Source organism: Coregonus lavaretus, assembly GCF_964263955.1.
Source record: "Coregonus lavaretus genome assembly, chromosome: 25".
Classification (NCBI taxonomy): Eukaryota; Metazoa; Chordata; class Actinopteri; order Salmoniformes; family Salmonidae; genus Coregonus; species Coregonus lavaretus.
In genome coordinates, this window is record NC_140012.1 from 26846255 (window position 1) to 26861277 (window position 15023).

The 15023-nt window shown below is 46.9% G+C and overlaps 2 protein-coding genes across 2 annotated transcripts in view; both read right to left on the reverse strand.

The window, feature by feature from the left end:
- Nucleotides 1-15023, reverse strand: part of LOC311100351 (putative nuclease HARBI1) — a 1214110-nt gene that overhangs the window by 619038 nt on the left and 580049 nt on the right. The window contains exon 2 of the mRNA XM_084141247.1: nt 9783-9842. The gene's annotated coding sequence lies outside the window, so the exon portion shown is untranslated. The remainder of the gene's footprint in view (nt 1-9782; nt 9843-15023) is intronic.
- Nucleotides 1-15023, reverse strand: part of LOC311100345 (protein tweety homolog 2-like) — a 116243-nt gene that overhangs the window by 59513 nt on the left and 41707 nt on the right. Inside the window, exon 2 of the mRNA XM_084141237.1 lies at nt 12957-13129. Within this exon, the coding sequence (XP_083997363.1) occupies nt 12957-13129 (173 nt within the window). The remainder of the gene's footprint in view (nt 1-12956; nt 13130-15023) is intronic.

The window sequence follows — 15023 nt, forward strand, 5'->3', positions numbered from 1 at the left end:
CCAGATCAGACCTGGGTTCAAGTAGTAATTGTTTGGCAGTCCATCTGACACTCCAGCCAGGCTCAATAAAACACTCTGTAATTCAAAGAAAACTAATACTATTTGAACCCAGGTCTGGTCCAGATGTCCTCAGTGTCATCCACAGCCTCCATGCAGGGCCAGCTATGTGGGGCTAATTGGACAGCGTCTGTGTGCTAATGATGGGAGGCAGAGCCAGATAGGACAGGACCCAGTACTACACAGAGCCAGGCAGGACAGGACCCAGTACTACACAGAGCCAGATAGGACAGGACCCAGTACTACACAGAGCCAGGCAGGACAGGACCCAGTACTACACAGAGCCAGCACTACACATACCCACAACTACCAGCCAGCTGCTACATGTGGCGTCACAGACGACAATTACAGTACGTCACAACAGATCAGCAGCTAGCATGTGCCAAACATCATCAGATACTGTAGTAAGGAGAGAAGAGAAAGAGGGAGGGATGGAGGGAGGGAAGGAGAGGAGGAGGGAGAGAGAGAGAGATCAGCGCCACAGGTAACTTCCACAAAGCTGTGAACGATCTGAGAGACAAGGCAAGAAGGAAAATGCCATCAAAAGGAACATAAAATTCAACATACCAATTAGGATCTGGTTAAAAATACTTGAATCAGTTATAGAACCCATTGCCCTTTATGGTTGTGACATCTGGGGTCCGCTCACCAACCAATAATTCATAAAATGGGACAAAGACCAAATTGAGACTGCATTCAGAATTCTTCAAAAAATATCCTCTGTGTACAACATAGAACACAAAATAATACATGCAGAGCAGAATTAGGCCGATACACGCTAATTATTAAAATCCAGAAAAGAGCCAATAAATTCTACAACCACCTAAAAGGAAGCGATTCCCAAACCTTCCATAACAAAGCCTTCACCTACAGAGAGATGAACCTGGAGAAGAGTCCCCTAAGAAAGCTGGTCCGTGGGCTCTGTTCACAAACACAAACAGATCCCACAAAGCCCCAGGACAGCAACACAATTAGACCCAACCAAATCATGAGAAAACTAAAAGATAATTACTTGACACATTGGAAAGAATTAACAAAAAAACAGAGCAAACTAGAATGCTATTTGGCCCTAAACAGAGAGTACACAGTGGCAGAATACCTGACCACTGTGACCAACCCAAACTTAAGGAAAGATTTGACTATGTACAGACTCAGTGAGCATAGCCTTGCTACTGAGAAAGGCCACCGTAGGCAGACCTGGCTCTCAAGAGAAGACAAGCTATGTGCACACTGCCCACAAAATGAGGTGGAAACTGAGCTGCACTTCCTAGCCTCCTGCCAAATGTATGACCATATTAGAGACACATACTTCCCTCAGATTACACAGACCCACAAAGAATTCGAAAACAAATCAAATTTTGATAAACTCCCATATATATTGGGTGAAATACCACAGTGTGCCATCACAGCAGCAATATTTGTGACCTGTTGCCACAAGAAAAGGGCAACCAGTGAAGAACAAACACCATTGTAAATACAACCCATATTTATGTTTATTTATTTTCCCTTTTGTACTTTAACTATTTGCACATCGTTACAACACTGTATATATACATAATGACATTTGAAATGTCTCTATTCCTTTGGAACTTTTGTGAGTGTAATGTTTACTGTTCATTTTTATTGTTTATTTCACTTTTGTTTATAATATATTTCACTTGCTTTGGCAATGTAAATATATGTTTCCCATGCCAATAAAGCCACTTAAATTGAAATTGAATTGAAATTGAAATTGAAAGAGAGAGTGGGGGAGACCTTCATTAATGCTCTGCTGCTTTTTCGATTGCAACACCAGTGTTACACTAGTGTATACACCCTTATGTTATACTAGGGAAATTGTGTTTCCGTAGCTAGGGCTGACAGTAAAGAGCAGAACCAACAGCCTCTGCATAATCAAAACAGTTGGTTTGTGAGAAGGTGTTAACCATCGAAGGTGTACACCCATGTTCACAGTTAGCCATTGTTATGTAAATGCTGCCCGAATAGCCCCAGCGGCCTTGCCTTGGCCTCAAGTCAGAGCAGGTACACTGAGGTCAAGGCCCAGTGAGTCCCAGGAGCCGGGCTGTGGAGGTGGAAACACAAAGGTCTGAGGCTTTTTGGGTAAAACATCAGGGTAAATCCTCATGGAAATGCACCATGATACTCTTTCTCTGAGGTCTAGTTAGCAGTTACAGTACGTCACTACCATCAGACTATCACTACCATCAACTGTTTAATACGTCATAATAAAAGTGTAATGCGATCACAGTTACACAGTTACACAAAGTTACATGTGAAAATAGAGAACTAGTCTGTCTACACTTTAAATCTCCCCCAGACACAAAGGGTCAATGTAATGGGATTAGTATCTATCCGCTACCCCACTACAGTTTCAAAAGAAAAGGAGCACCAATGACACTCTCTAGAGACATATATCTCATTTCACACAGGCATTGAAGGAGACAACAAACCAGGATCTGGCCACTGTAATAACATTACGAAAGACTCCATCTATAGACACCACAGAGCCGAAGACATTCCACAACCCGGAGACCCAACAATAAATATCACATTAGCTACTAGCTGCTAGGAGACTTAAATACTACGAGAACAGACGGATCAATTGCTGTTTGTTTGGATGCATCTCAAATTGTACCCTATTCCCTATACAGTGCACTATTTCTGACCAGAGCCCTGGTCAAAAGTAGTGCACTATATAGGGAATAGGGTGCCATTTGGGGGGGACACTTTTATCACATTTGGAAAAGAGGCTTAGCGAATCAGACAGCATGATACAGACGACTCAATGCAGCGTCATCCTCATCAGAGGAAAAAACACCCTCATGTGTTTGACATTGAAGTATGTGATATTATAAAAAAAGACTAACTGAAGCAACATTTCCTTTCATGGAGGTCAGAAAAGGTTGCCTTTCATGTCTTCATTGATATCTGTTGAGACAGTCTTTTTGATGTTGAAAAGTCTTCTTATGAGCGAAACTAACATATTCAGCCTTTTGGGTAAAAAATATATTCCTTTGGGACATCCCTGGTTTAATATGTTGGGACACAAGAGCTTAAAGGCACTTATCCTACCTTGTACAGGCCAGGGGTGATGGCTTGCATGCACCATCCCAAAATAATAATAATAATAACTTAATTAAATGTTAAAAAGAGAGGGAGTGGTACAGTTGACCCACTCTCCATTTTAGGCAACAGGCTTAAATAATGGCGTCAAATGTAATGAAGATTTAAGTGTTTTTTAACTCAGTGTCTTCTGACTGCAGAAAGGTTGATGGGACAAAGCAGGATATCTTAGTAGAGAGAAATCACTGAGTAAATGTGTCAGATAACACACTTAACAGTGAACAATTAGGGTATAACTGTTCAGCCTTAAAGGGATAATCCACCCCCAGAAATAAAATCATGAAACTCCTGTCAATTTGGTGAAAGAATATGTTCTATCAGTGGGTAAAATAAAACATTTCCCCATGATTTAACTTCTAAGTGGTCCGTCTGTGAAAATCAAGAAATCGTGTAGGAACGCATCATAGCTACATCATTCTCGTCACTGGAGATAGGCAATAACACACTATCACATTTCATAACGCTTTTAAAACAATGACCTGCACTCCAGATCACCAAATCAGCCAATATATGGTATGGGCATACTTGTCTAGAACACATCAATCCATTTATATCATCATGACAAAGTATATATTTCGCTTAGGTGTGCTCAATCTAAACAGTTTACCAAATTATTCAACCCTGTTTCTCCTTCAAGTACCATGTCGCAATAGGGCCTGTGTCTGTGGGAAACAGAGATATTACAGAAAGGAAGAGATAGGGATCCCATTGGGAAATGAATGCAGAAATGCCTAACCCATATGTGTAAGGGTTGTTGTGAGGTGTGACCCAGGTGCGGTGCAGGATATACAGTAGGCAGTAGGTAGAGATGGTGAAAAAAGTATCTTTACTGGTGGTCCCGAAGCCAGAATACAAAATAACAGACTTATCACGATAAAAGAAAGGCGGAGCAAATAAGTCTCCAAAAACTGTCTGACAGCCAAAATACGAAATACTACCTACGACTGAAACAAATAACGAAACACAGAGAACACTTCTAAAGTACCTGCACATAGGTCTCCGATCAGACACTGAGTAGTACTGCTGGACATAGAGAAACTAACAGAGAAAACTGAGCAAGGGAACACAGGGAAGTGAGGGCATAAATACACAGGTGAACAGGTAGACACAGGTGGCACCAATAGGATACTGATTATTCCAGACTGTGAGTGAGGAGATGCCTAAGGTTGTCAGAGGATGACACCTAGTGGGTCGCTCCGGAACTGCAACCCCCTCCTGTAACAGTGCCCCCCCCCCTCAGCGACTGATGTGGGACTGACGGGACTGCTGCCTCCTCCTCTTGCTCTGGGAATAGGGAGGGGTTGGTACCCGTATTGGCACTGGAAGTGGGACAGGCCGGTGGACGAGCAGAGAAGGATGTTGTGGGCGTATTCCGCCCACGCCAGTCGCTGACTCCACGTAGCTGGGTTGCTGGAGGCGTAGCACCACAGCACCCCTTCCAGATCCTGGTTGACGCACTCCGTCTGCCCGTTTGACTGGGGATGGAAGCTGGAAGACAAGCTGACGGAGGCGCAGAGGCAGGTGGCGAACGCCTTCCAGAACCTGGAGGCGAACTGAGTGCCCCGATCCGACACCACATCTTGGGGAAGGCAGTGGACCCGGAAAAAGTGCTGTACCACAAACTTAGCCGTCTCCTGGGCCAACGGGAGTTTGGGAATGGGAATGGGAATGAATTGGGAAGCCTTCGAGAACCGGTCCACAACGACCAGGATGACTGTGTATCCATCAGAGGGGGATAGGGAGGAAATTAAATCCAGAGAGATGTGGGTTCAGGGACGCTTGGGGATAGGCAGGGGTCGGAGCAGCCCTGCCGCGGGCTGACGTGAGCTCTTCATGCGTGCGCACACTGGGCAAGCAGCCACGAAGGAGCGCGTATCCCCCCTCCAACGTCCTGGCGCCCCCCGGATGGCTGATGAGGTCGGACGCGTGCGCCCACTGAAGCAGTCGCAAGCGCGCAGCCTTGGGTACGTACATCCTCCCCGATGGACCTCCGCCCGGATCGGGCTCCCGCCGTAGCGCTGCTCTGACCAGCTTATCGATTCCCCACGAAACTGGTGCAGCAATCAGGGCGTTGGGGACAATGGGGTCGTCCCTCTCCACCAGGTCCACGGGGTCGAACTGCCGGGAGAGCGCGTCATGCTTGGTGTTCTTCGACCCCGGACGGTATGAGATGGTGAACCGGAACCTGGTGTAGAACAACGCCCACTTGGCCTCGCGCGAGTTGAGGCTCTTCACCCCCTGAATGTAGGCTATGCTCTTATGGTCCATCCATATGACGAATGGATGGGTGGCCCCCTCTAGCCAATGCATCCACTCCCCCAGGGCGAGCTTGACCGCCAGCAACTCACGGTTCCCCACGTCGTAATTCCGCTCCGCTGGGGACAGCTGACGGGAGAAAAACGCGCAGGGGTGAGGAACCGCTGGGAAAGGATTACTCCTATCGCAACGTCTGAAGCATCCACCTCCACAATGAACGGCAGGGACGGATCAGAATGCCCTAGGACCAGGGCCGATGTAAAGCGCTGCTTAAGCGCATCAAATGCGTTCCCCGCTCCCGGGGTACAAGCGAAGGAACACACGCTCTTCTGGGTAAGGGCTGTCATGGGAGCGGCTAGGGAGCTAAAATTGCAAATAAATCGGCTATAAAAATTTGCAAACCCTAAAAACCACTGTAGTTGCTTGAGGGATGAGGGCTAGGGCTAAATGACTGCCTCGCCTGGTTCACCAACTACTTCTCAGATAGAGTTCAATGTGTCAAATCGGAGGGCCTGTTGTCTGGACCTCTGGCAGTCTCTATGGGGGTGCCACAGGGTTCAATTCTCGGGCCGACTCTATTCTCTGTGTATATCAATGATGTCGCTCTTGCTGCTGGTGATCCACCTCTACGCAGACGACACCATTTTGTATACATCTGGCCCTTCATTGGACACTGTGTTAACAAACCTCCAAACGAGCTTCAATGCCATACAACACTCCTTCCGTAGCCTCCAACTGCTCTTAAACGCTAGTAAAACTAAATGCATGCTCTTCAATCGAACGCTGCTTGCACCCGCCCGACTAGGATCACTACTCTTGGCGGGTCTGACTTAGAATATGTGGACAACTACAAATACCTAGGTGTCTGGTTAGACCGTAAACTCTCCTTCCAGACTCACATTAAGCATCTCCAATCCAAAGTTAAATCTAGAATCTGCTTCCTATTTCACAACAAAGCCTCCTTCACTCATGTTGCCAAACATGCCCTCGTAAAACTGACTATCCTACCGATCCTTGACTTCGGCGATGTCATTTACAAAATAGCCTCCAACACTCTACTCAGCAAATTGGATGTAGTCTATCACAGTGCCATCCGTTTTGTCACCAAAGCCCCATATACTACCCACCATTGTGACCTGTACGCTCTCGTTGGCTGGCACTCACTACATATTAGTCGCCAAACCCACTGGCTCCAGGTCATCTATAAATCTCTGCTAGGCAAATCCCCGCCATATCTTAGCTCATTGGTCACCATAGCAACACCCACCCGTAGTATGCGCTCCAGCAGGTATATCTCACTGGTCATCCCCAAAGCCAACACCTCCTTTGGCCGCCATTCCTTCCAGTTCTCTGCTGCTAATGACTGGAACGAACTGCAAAAATCTCTGAAGCTGGAGACTCTTATCTCCCTCACTAACTTTAAGCATCAGTTGTCAGAGCAGCTTACCGATCATTAGCCCACCCAACAAGTATTTGATACAATGCCGATTTTGCAGGTTTTCCAACATACAAAGCATGTAGAGGTCTGTAATTTTTATCCTAGGTACACTTCAACTGTGAGAGACGGAATCTAAAACAAAAATCCAGAAAATCACATTGTATGATTTTTAAGTAATTAATTGCCATTTTATTGCATGACATAAGTATTTGATCACCTACCAACCAGGAAGAATTCCGGCTCTCACAGACCTGTTAGTTTTTCTTTAAGAAGCCCTCCTGTTCTCCACTCATTACCTGTATTAACTGCACCTGTTTGAACTCGTTACCTGTATAAAAGACACCTGTCCACACACTCAATCAAACAGACTCCAACCTCTCCACAATGGCCAAGACCAGAGAGCTGTGTAAGGACATCAGGGATACAATTGTAGACCTGCACAAGGCTGGGATGGGCTACAGGACAATAGGCAAGCAGCTTGGTGAGAAGGCAACAACTGTTGGCGCAATTATTAGAAAATGGAAGAAGTTCAAGATGACGGTCAATCACCCTCGGTCTGGGGCTCCATGCAAGATCTCACCTCGTGGGGCATCAATGATCATGAGGAAGGTGAGGGATCAGCCCAGAACTACACGGCAGGACCTGGTCAATGACCTGAAGAGAGCTGGGACCACAGTCTCAAAGAAAACCATTAGTAACACACTACGCCATCATGGATTAAAATCCTGCAGTGCACGCAAGGTCCCCCTGCTCAAGCCAGCGCATGTCCAGGCCCGTCTGAAGTTTGCCAATGACCATCTGGATGATCCAGAGGAGGAATGGGAGAAGGTCATGTGGTCTGATGAGACAAAAATAGAGCTTTTTGGTTTAAACTCCACTCGCCGTGTTTGGAGGAAGAAGAAGGATGAGTACAACCCCAAGAACACCATCCCAACCATGAAGCATGGAGGTGGAAACATCATTCTTTGGGGATGCTTTTCTGCAAAGGGGACAGGATGACTGCACCGTATTGAGGGGAGGATGGATGGGGCCATGTATCGCAAGATCTTGGCCAACAACCTCCTTCCCTCAGTAAGAGCATTGAAGATGGGTCGTGGCTGGGTCTTCCAGCATGACAACGACCCAAAACACACAGCCAGGGCAACTAAGGAGTGGCTCCGTAAGAAGCATCTCAAGGTCCTGGAGTGGCCTAGCCAGTCTCCAGACCTGAACCCAATAGAAAATCTTTGGAGGGAGCTGAAAGTCTGTATTGCCCAGCGACAGCCCCGAAACCTGAAGGATCTGGAGAAGGTCTGTATGGAGGAGTGGGCCAAAATCCCTGCTGCAGTGTGTGCAAACCTGGTCAAGACCTACAGGAAACGTATGATCTCTGTAATTGCAAACAAAGGTTTCTGTACCAAATATTAAGTTATTTTCTGATGTATCAAATACTTATGTCATGCAATAAAATGCAAATGAATTACTTAAAAATCATACAATGTGATTTTCTGGATTTTTGTTTTAGATGCTGTCTCTCACAGTTGAAGTGTACCTATGATAAAAATTACAGACCTCTACATGCTTTGTAAGTAGGAAAACCTACAAAATCGGCAGTGTATCAAATACTTGTTCTCCCCACTGTATATATATATATATATATATATATATATATATATGAGATGAGTAATGCAAGATATGTAAACATTATTAAAGTGACTAGTGTTCCATTTCTTAAAGTGGCCAGTGATTTCTAGTCTATGTCTATAGGCAGCAGCCTCTAATGTGCTAGTGATGGCTATTTAACAGTCCAATGGCTTTGAGATAGACGCTGTTTTTCAGTCTCTCGGTCCCAGCTTTGATGCACCTGTACTGGCCTTGCCTTCTGGATGATAGCGGGGTGAACAGGCAGTGTCTCGGGAGGTTGATGTCCTTGATGATCTTTTTGGCCTTCCTGTGACATTGGGTGCTGTAGGCGTCCTGGAGGGCGGGTAGTTTGCCCCTGGTAATGCGTTGCGCAGACTGCACCACCCTCTGGAGAGCCCTGTGGTTGCGGGCGATGCAGTTGCCATACCAGGCGGTGATACAGCCCGACAGGATGCTCTCAATTGTGCATCTGTAAAAGTTTGTGAGAGTTTTAGGTGCCAAACCAAATTTCTTCAGCCTCCTGAGGTTGAAGAGGCTCTCTTGCGCCTTCTTCACCACACTGTCTGTGTGGGTCAACCATTTCAGTTTGTCAGTGATGTGTACGCCAATGAACTTGAAGCTTTCTACCTTCTCCACTGCGGTCCCGTCGATGTGGATAGGGGGGTGCAACCTCTGCTGTTTCCTGAAGTCCACAATCATCTCCTTTGTTTTGTTGACGTTGATTGAGAGGTTATTTTCCTGGCACCACACTCCCAGAGCCCTCACTTCCTCCCTGTAGGCTGTCTCGTCATTGTTGGTAATCAAGTCTACTACTGTTGTGTCGTCTGCAAACTTGATGATTGAGTTGGAGACGTGCTTGGCCACGCAGTCATAGGTGGAGCCCCACCCTTGTGGGGCTCCAGTGTTGAGGATCAGCGAAGTGGAGGTGTTGTTTCCTACCTTCACCACCTGTCACCAAGTCCAGCACCCAGTTGCACAGGGCGGGGTTCAGACCCAGGGCCTCAAGCTTAATGATGAGCTTGGAGGGTACTATGGTGTTGAATGCTGAGCTATAGTTAATGAACAGCATTCTTCCATTGGTATTCCTCTTGTCCAGATGGGATAGGGCAGTGTGCAGTGTGATGGCGATTGCGTCGTCTGTGGATCTATTGGGGCGGTAAGCAAATTGAAGTGAATCTAGGGTGACAGGTAAGGTGGAGGTGATATGATCCTTGACTAGTCTCTGAAAGCACTTCATTATGACAGAGGTGAGTGCTACGGGGCGATAGTCGTTTAGTTCAGTTACCTTTGCTTTCTTGGGTACAGGAACAATGGTGGCCATCTTGAAGCATGTGGGGACAGCAGACTGGGATAGGGAGAGATTGAATATGTCCGTAAACACACCAGCCAGCTGGTCTGCGCATGCTCTGAGGACGCGGCTAGGGATGCCATCTGGGCTGGCAGCCTTCCGAGGGTTAACATGCTTAAATGTCTTACTCACGTCGGCCATGGAGAAGGAGAGACCACAGTCCTTGGTAGGCGGCTGCGTCGGTGGCACTGTGTTACCCTAAAAGCGGGGGAAGAAGGTGTTTAGCTTGTCCGGAAGCAAGACGTTGGTGTCGACGATGTGGTTGGTTTTCCTTTTGTAGTCAGTGATTATCTGTAGACCCTGCCACATACGTCTCGTGTCTGAGCCGTTGAATTGCGACTCCACTTTGTCTCTATACTGACGTATTGTCGGTTTGATTGCCTTGCGGAGTGAAGAGCTACATTGTTTGTATTCTGCCATATTCCCAGTCACCTTGCCATGGTTAAATGCGGTGGTTCGCACTTTCAGTTTTGCGCGAATGCTGCCATCTATCCACAGTTTCTGGTTAGGGTAGGTTTTAATAGTCACAGTGGGCACAACATCTCCTATACACTTCTAGATAAACTCAGTCACCGTTTCTGTTTATTCGTCTAAATTATTTTCGCAAGCTATCCGGAACTTATCCCAGTCCGCGCGATCAAAAAAATCTTGGAGCATGGATTCTGATTGGTCAGACCAGTGTTGAATAGTCCTTAGCACGGGTACTTCCTGTTTGAGTTTCTGCCTATAAGAAGGGAGGAGCAAAATGGAGTCGTGGTCAGATTTGCCGAAAGGAGGGCGGGGGAGGGACTTGTAAGCATCCCGAAAGTTCGAATAGCAATGGTCGAGGGTTTTAGCTGCGTGAGTACAACAGTCAATATGTTGATAGAATTTCGGCAGCCTAGTCCTCAAATTTGCTTTGTTACAATCCCCAGCTATAATAAATGCAGCCTCAGGATATGTGGTTTCCAGTTTGCATAAAGTCCAGTGAAGTTCTTTGAGGGCCGTCGTGGTATCGGCTTGAGGGGGGATATAAACGGCCGTGGCTATAACCGAGGAAAATTCTCTTGGGAGATAATGCGGTCGGCATTTGATTGTGAAGTATTCTAGGTCGGGTGAACAAAAGGACTTGAGTTCCTGTATGTTACTACAATTACACCATGAGACGTTAATCATGAAACACACACCTCAGCCCTTCTGCTTCCCGGAGAGATATTTATTTCTGTCTGCACGATGAACTGAGAACCCATCTACTGTCACGGGAGGTTCCTCCGCCCTCACTGGACATCGAGGGGGCACCGGCGTACTTGGTCCGGTCCATCTTGTATTCGAGGTGTCGGGTGGGGGCCCTGCAGTATCTCGTGGAGTGGGAGGGGTACGGTCCGGAGGAACGGTGCTGGGTCCCTAGGAGGGACATCCTCGATCCCTCCATGTTGAGGGATTTCCACCGTAGTCATCCGACTCGCCCTGCTCCGCGTCCTCCTGGCCGTCCCCGAGGCCGGGGTCGGCACACGGCTGGAGCCGCGCGTCAAGGGGGGGTACTGTCACGAATTCAGCCGAGGCTGTCCCTCCTCCTTGCTCGGGCAGGCTTCAGCGTTCGTCGTCACCGGAGTACTAGCTACTACCGATCCATGTGTCTATGTTCGACTTGTTTTGTCTTTATTGGTCACACCTGTTTCCCATCATGTAGTTATGTCTTCCCTATTTAACCCTCTGTCTCACACTGTGTGTTGTGCGGGTTTGTTCATGTTTTGGTTGTCTTTAGTGTGCGGGTTTGTTTCCTCCCTGCGTGGAGGCTTTGTTCTTGCATTTTACCTACGAGTAAAGTACGCTTTTTGATTAGCTCTGTGTCCTGCGCCTGACTTCGCCTACCGCATTACATTGACGCCTTGACATCTGGCTGGACCGATTTCAACAGAATATCCCGAGAGAGCCATGTTTCCGTGAAACAAAATATGTTACAGGCCCTGATGTCTCTCTGGAAAGAAACCCTTGCCCTGAGCTCATCAACTTTGTTATTCAAAGACTGAACATTTGCAAGTAATATACTCGGAAGCGGTGGGTGGTGTGCGTGCCTCCTAAGTTGAACCAGCAGGCCGCTCCTAGTGCCTCTCCTCCGCCGGTGATGTTTTGGGTCGGCCTGTGGAATCAGTTCAATTGCCCTGGGGAGAGCGAACAAAGGATCTGCTTCGGGAAAGTCGTATTCCTGGTCGTAATGCTGGTGGTTCTGGTGAGTTACCGCCACTCTGATATCGAAAAGTTTTTCCCGGATGTATGTAATGATACAAAACATTTTCTGAGCTAATAATGTAAAAAATAATACATAAAAAAACAAAATACCGCAAAGTTTCCTAAGAGCTAGTCGCGATAACTCAATAAGAGCAGAGCATTGGGCTGAGATGATGACTGTCACGAGATGGAGGACACAGGTGCCCACTCATACAAACAGATTCAATTAGGGCACTTTGTGTGGACGACCATCTCGGCTGAATCCCAAATGACACCCTATTCCCTACATAATGCACTACTTTTGACCAGAGCCCTATAAACCCCTGTCAAAGGTAGTGCACTAAATAGGGAATAGGGTGCCATTTGGGACACCTTATCAGTACAGATCAGATTATGTAACCCACATGCCAAGGGGTTCCCCGCAGGCCCTATTGGCTGACAGATTCTATTAGATAATTCAAGTCTTTGTCAAGTTTTACCACAAAGAGAGTGAGGTAGTGAAAAGTACAGTTTTCTTTGAAGTAGATTTTTGTTTGACTCCTTGTCTTAGATCAAAGGGAATTCACTCAGCGAATGTCATTCTAAGTACTTTCTTTGATATAAAAACATAAATTAATGATGAGGGGAAACAACCCACTGGGCACAGATGTCAGTTCAATGTCTAGTTTTGATTTACATTTGGTTGAAAGTTAGGTGAAAAAAATAAGAAATTCCCTTACGTTGATGACTTTTATTAAACATTTGGAGTGCTGCGGCCGCCTATCTATCCTTTTGTCTGTGGACATGAGGACTATTTTCTCAGGACTATGAGCCCGCACCCTAGTCCCATAACAGACTACCATGACATAGGTGACTGTGCACAGACAGTAGATCATTTAGTAATTGTAATAGTGTCTTTCTCACCAGCTGATGAGTCCAGCGGCGACGGCGGACCAAGTGACACAGCATGAGTTGGGCCTCTTGCTCTCTTCCTCCTCATCTTTCCGACAGCAGCACAGACAGCTCAGGTAGATGGCCAGACAGAGCAGGTTCAGGCCCAGCCCCGTAGCCGCCACACAGCCCAGGAAGATTAACGACTGCAGGGAGAGATGAGAGAGAGAGAGAGAGAGAGAGAGAGAGAGAGAGAGAGAGAGAGAGAGAGAGAGAGAGAGAGAGAGAGAGAGAGAGAGAGAGAGAGAGAGAGAGAGAGAGAGAGAGAGAGAGAGAGAGAGAGAGAGAGAGAGAGAGAGAGAGATTAAGATAAAGTGAAAGAGAGAGAAAGAGAAAGAGAAAGAGATAGACAGAGCACGAGAGAGATAAAGAAAGAAAAAGCAAGAAAGAGATGGAGAGAGCGAGAGAGACAGATGGGGGATAGAGGAGAGTGAGATAGAGGAAGAGATACAGTATATATATATATATATATATATATATATATATATATATATATATATATATAGAGAGAGAGAGAGAGAGAGAGAGAGAGAGAGAGAGAGAGAGAGAGAGAGAGAGAGAGATAGAGATAGGAGAGAGTGAGAAATAGAGGGGAGAGAGGAGGGAGAGAGTGTTAAATAACTAGATATCAGTTGCAATGTCAAAAACAAAAGGTATCCTTAACCTCGGGACTCACTCTGCATGGCAACTCATTTGCTACAGCTATTTTAGATTGAATCTCTTTGCATAGGTACATCAAACACACAGCATCAGCACTGACATCCATCACTCTCTGATCCTTTGAGGATCCAGATAAAGATTGAATGAAGCTTGGATGACACAGTCAGAGGAGGAAAGTAAAGTATTCTGCATAAATGGCACATCATTTCAATGTGTGAATTATGAATGTGTGTAGATAAGAGCTAGAGGAGATGTAAAAAGGAGGAGAGATATAGTCATGAGAATGTGAGAGGAGATTAGAGGAGGGGGGAGGAGAGGGGAAAGGAGGAGAGCAGATGAGAGGGGAGGTGAGTAGAGAGGAGAAGAGAAGAGAGAAGAGGATCCCTTCTTCCTTCAGTTCCATCTGGGGAGCAGGTGCTTCCTCTTACCCCTCCTCTCACCCCCCCCCCCCCCCCCCATCCCTCCTTCCTCCCTCACGCCATCCCTCCCTCCTTCAGAGAGAGGTGAAGGGGATGGGACAAGAATAGCTACCCAGACAGCAACCCAAGACAGCAATAGTAGGATTTGTTGTTACATATTATTATGCCTGCCTGCCTGCCTGCCTGCCTGCCTGCCTGCCTGCCTGCCTGCCTGCTTGCCTGTCTGTCTATCTGTCTGCCTGTCTGTCTACCTGTCTGTCTTCCTGTCTGTCTGTCTGCCTGTCTCCCTGTCTGTCTTTCTGTCTGTCTCATAACCATAATACCTCAATGCGTACAGTATGTATACATACCAGGCTAGTTATCTTAATTCCTCACGCCTTTTTGCACCGTGATTAATCCCCCTTATGCCCCGTCTTTCCCGTCTCCCTAATCCTCCACTCTCACCTCCATCTGTTGAGGAGCGAGGGAGGGATGCCTGATGCATCATGTCCCATTTTCACGGCTACATGCCTCTCCTGCAGCGAGGGGGAGGAAGGGGGAGAAAGGGCTCATCTGGTGAAATCAATACCCAGCTATAAAACATAGGCTGTATCCCAAATGGCACCCCATTCTGCATGTAGTGCACTATTTTTGACAAGATACCCTGTAGTCCAATATATAGGGTTACCATTTGGGATGCTACCATAGAGGAAGTGTCCAGAGGGGGTCAGTTCAATCAAAAAGACCACAGGATGCAGGGTTAAGAACACCAAGCAGGACCCTCATCACCATCCCCCCTCTTCTTACCCTTCTGTCCTCCTGCCCATCCATCAGGATGAGCAACTTTGATGGGGGTGGGTGCCACAACGCTTCATGAGCGCTTCATGAGGGGCCGCAGTGGCTCACGGGTCTACGCCCCACCAGATGCCCAATCCCTGCCATAGCACGTTTGACTAAAGAGGTTTGAGCATGTGTGTAGATA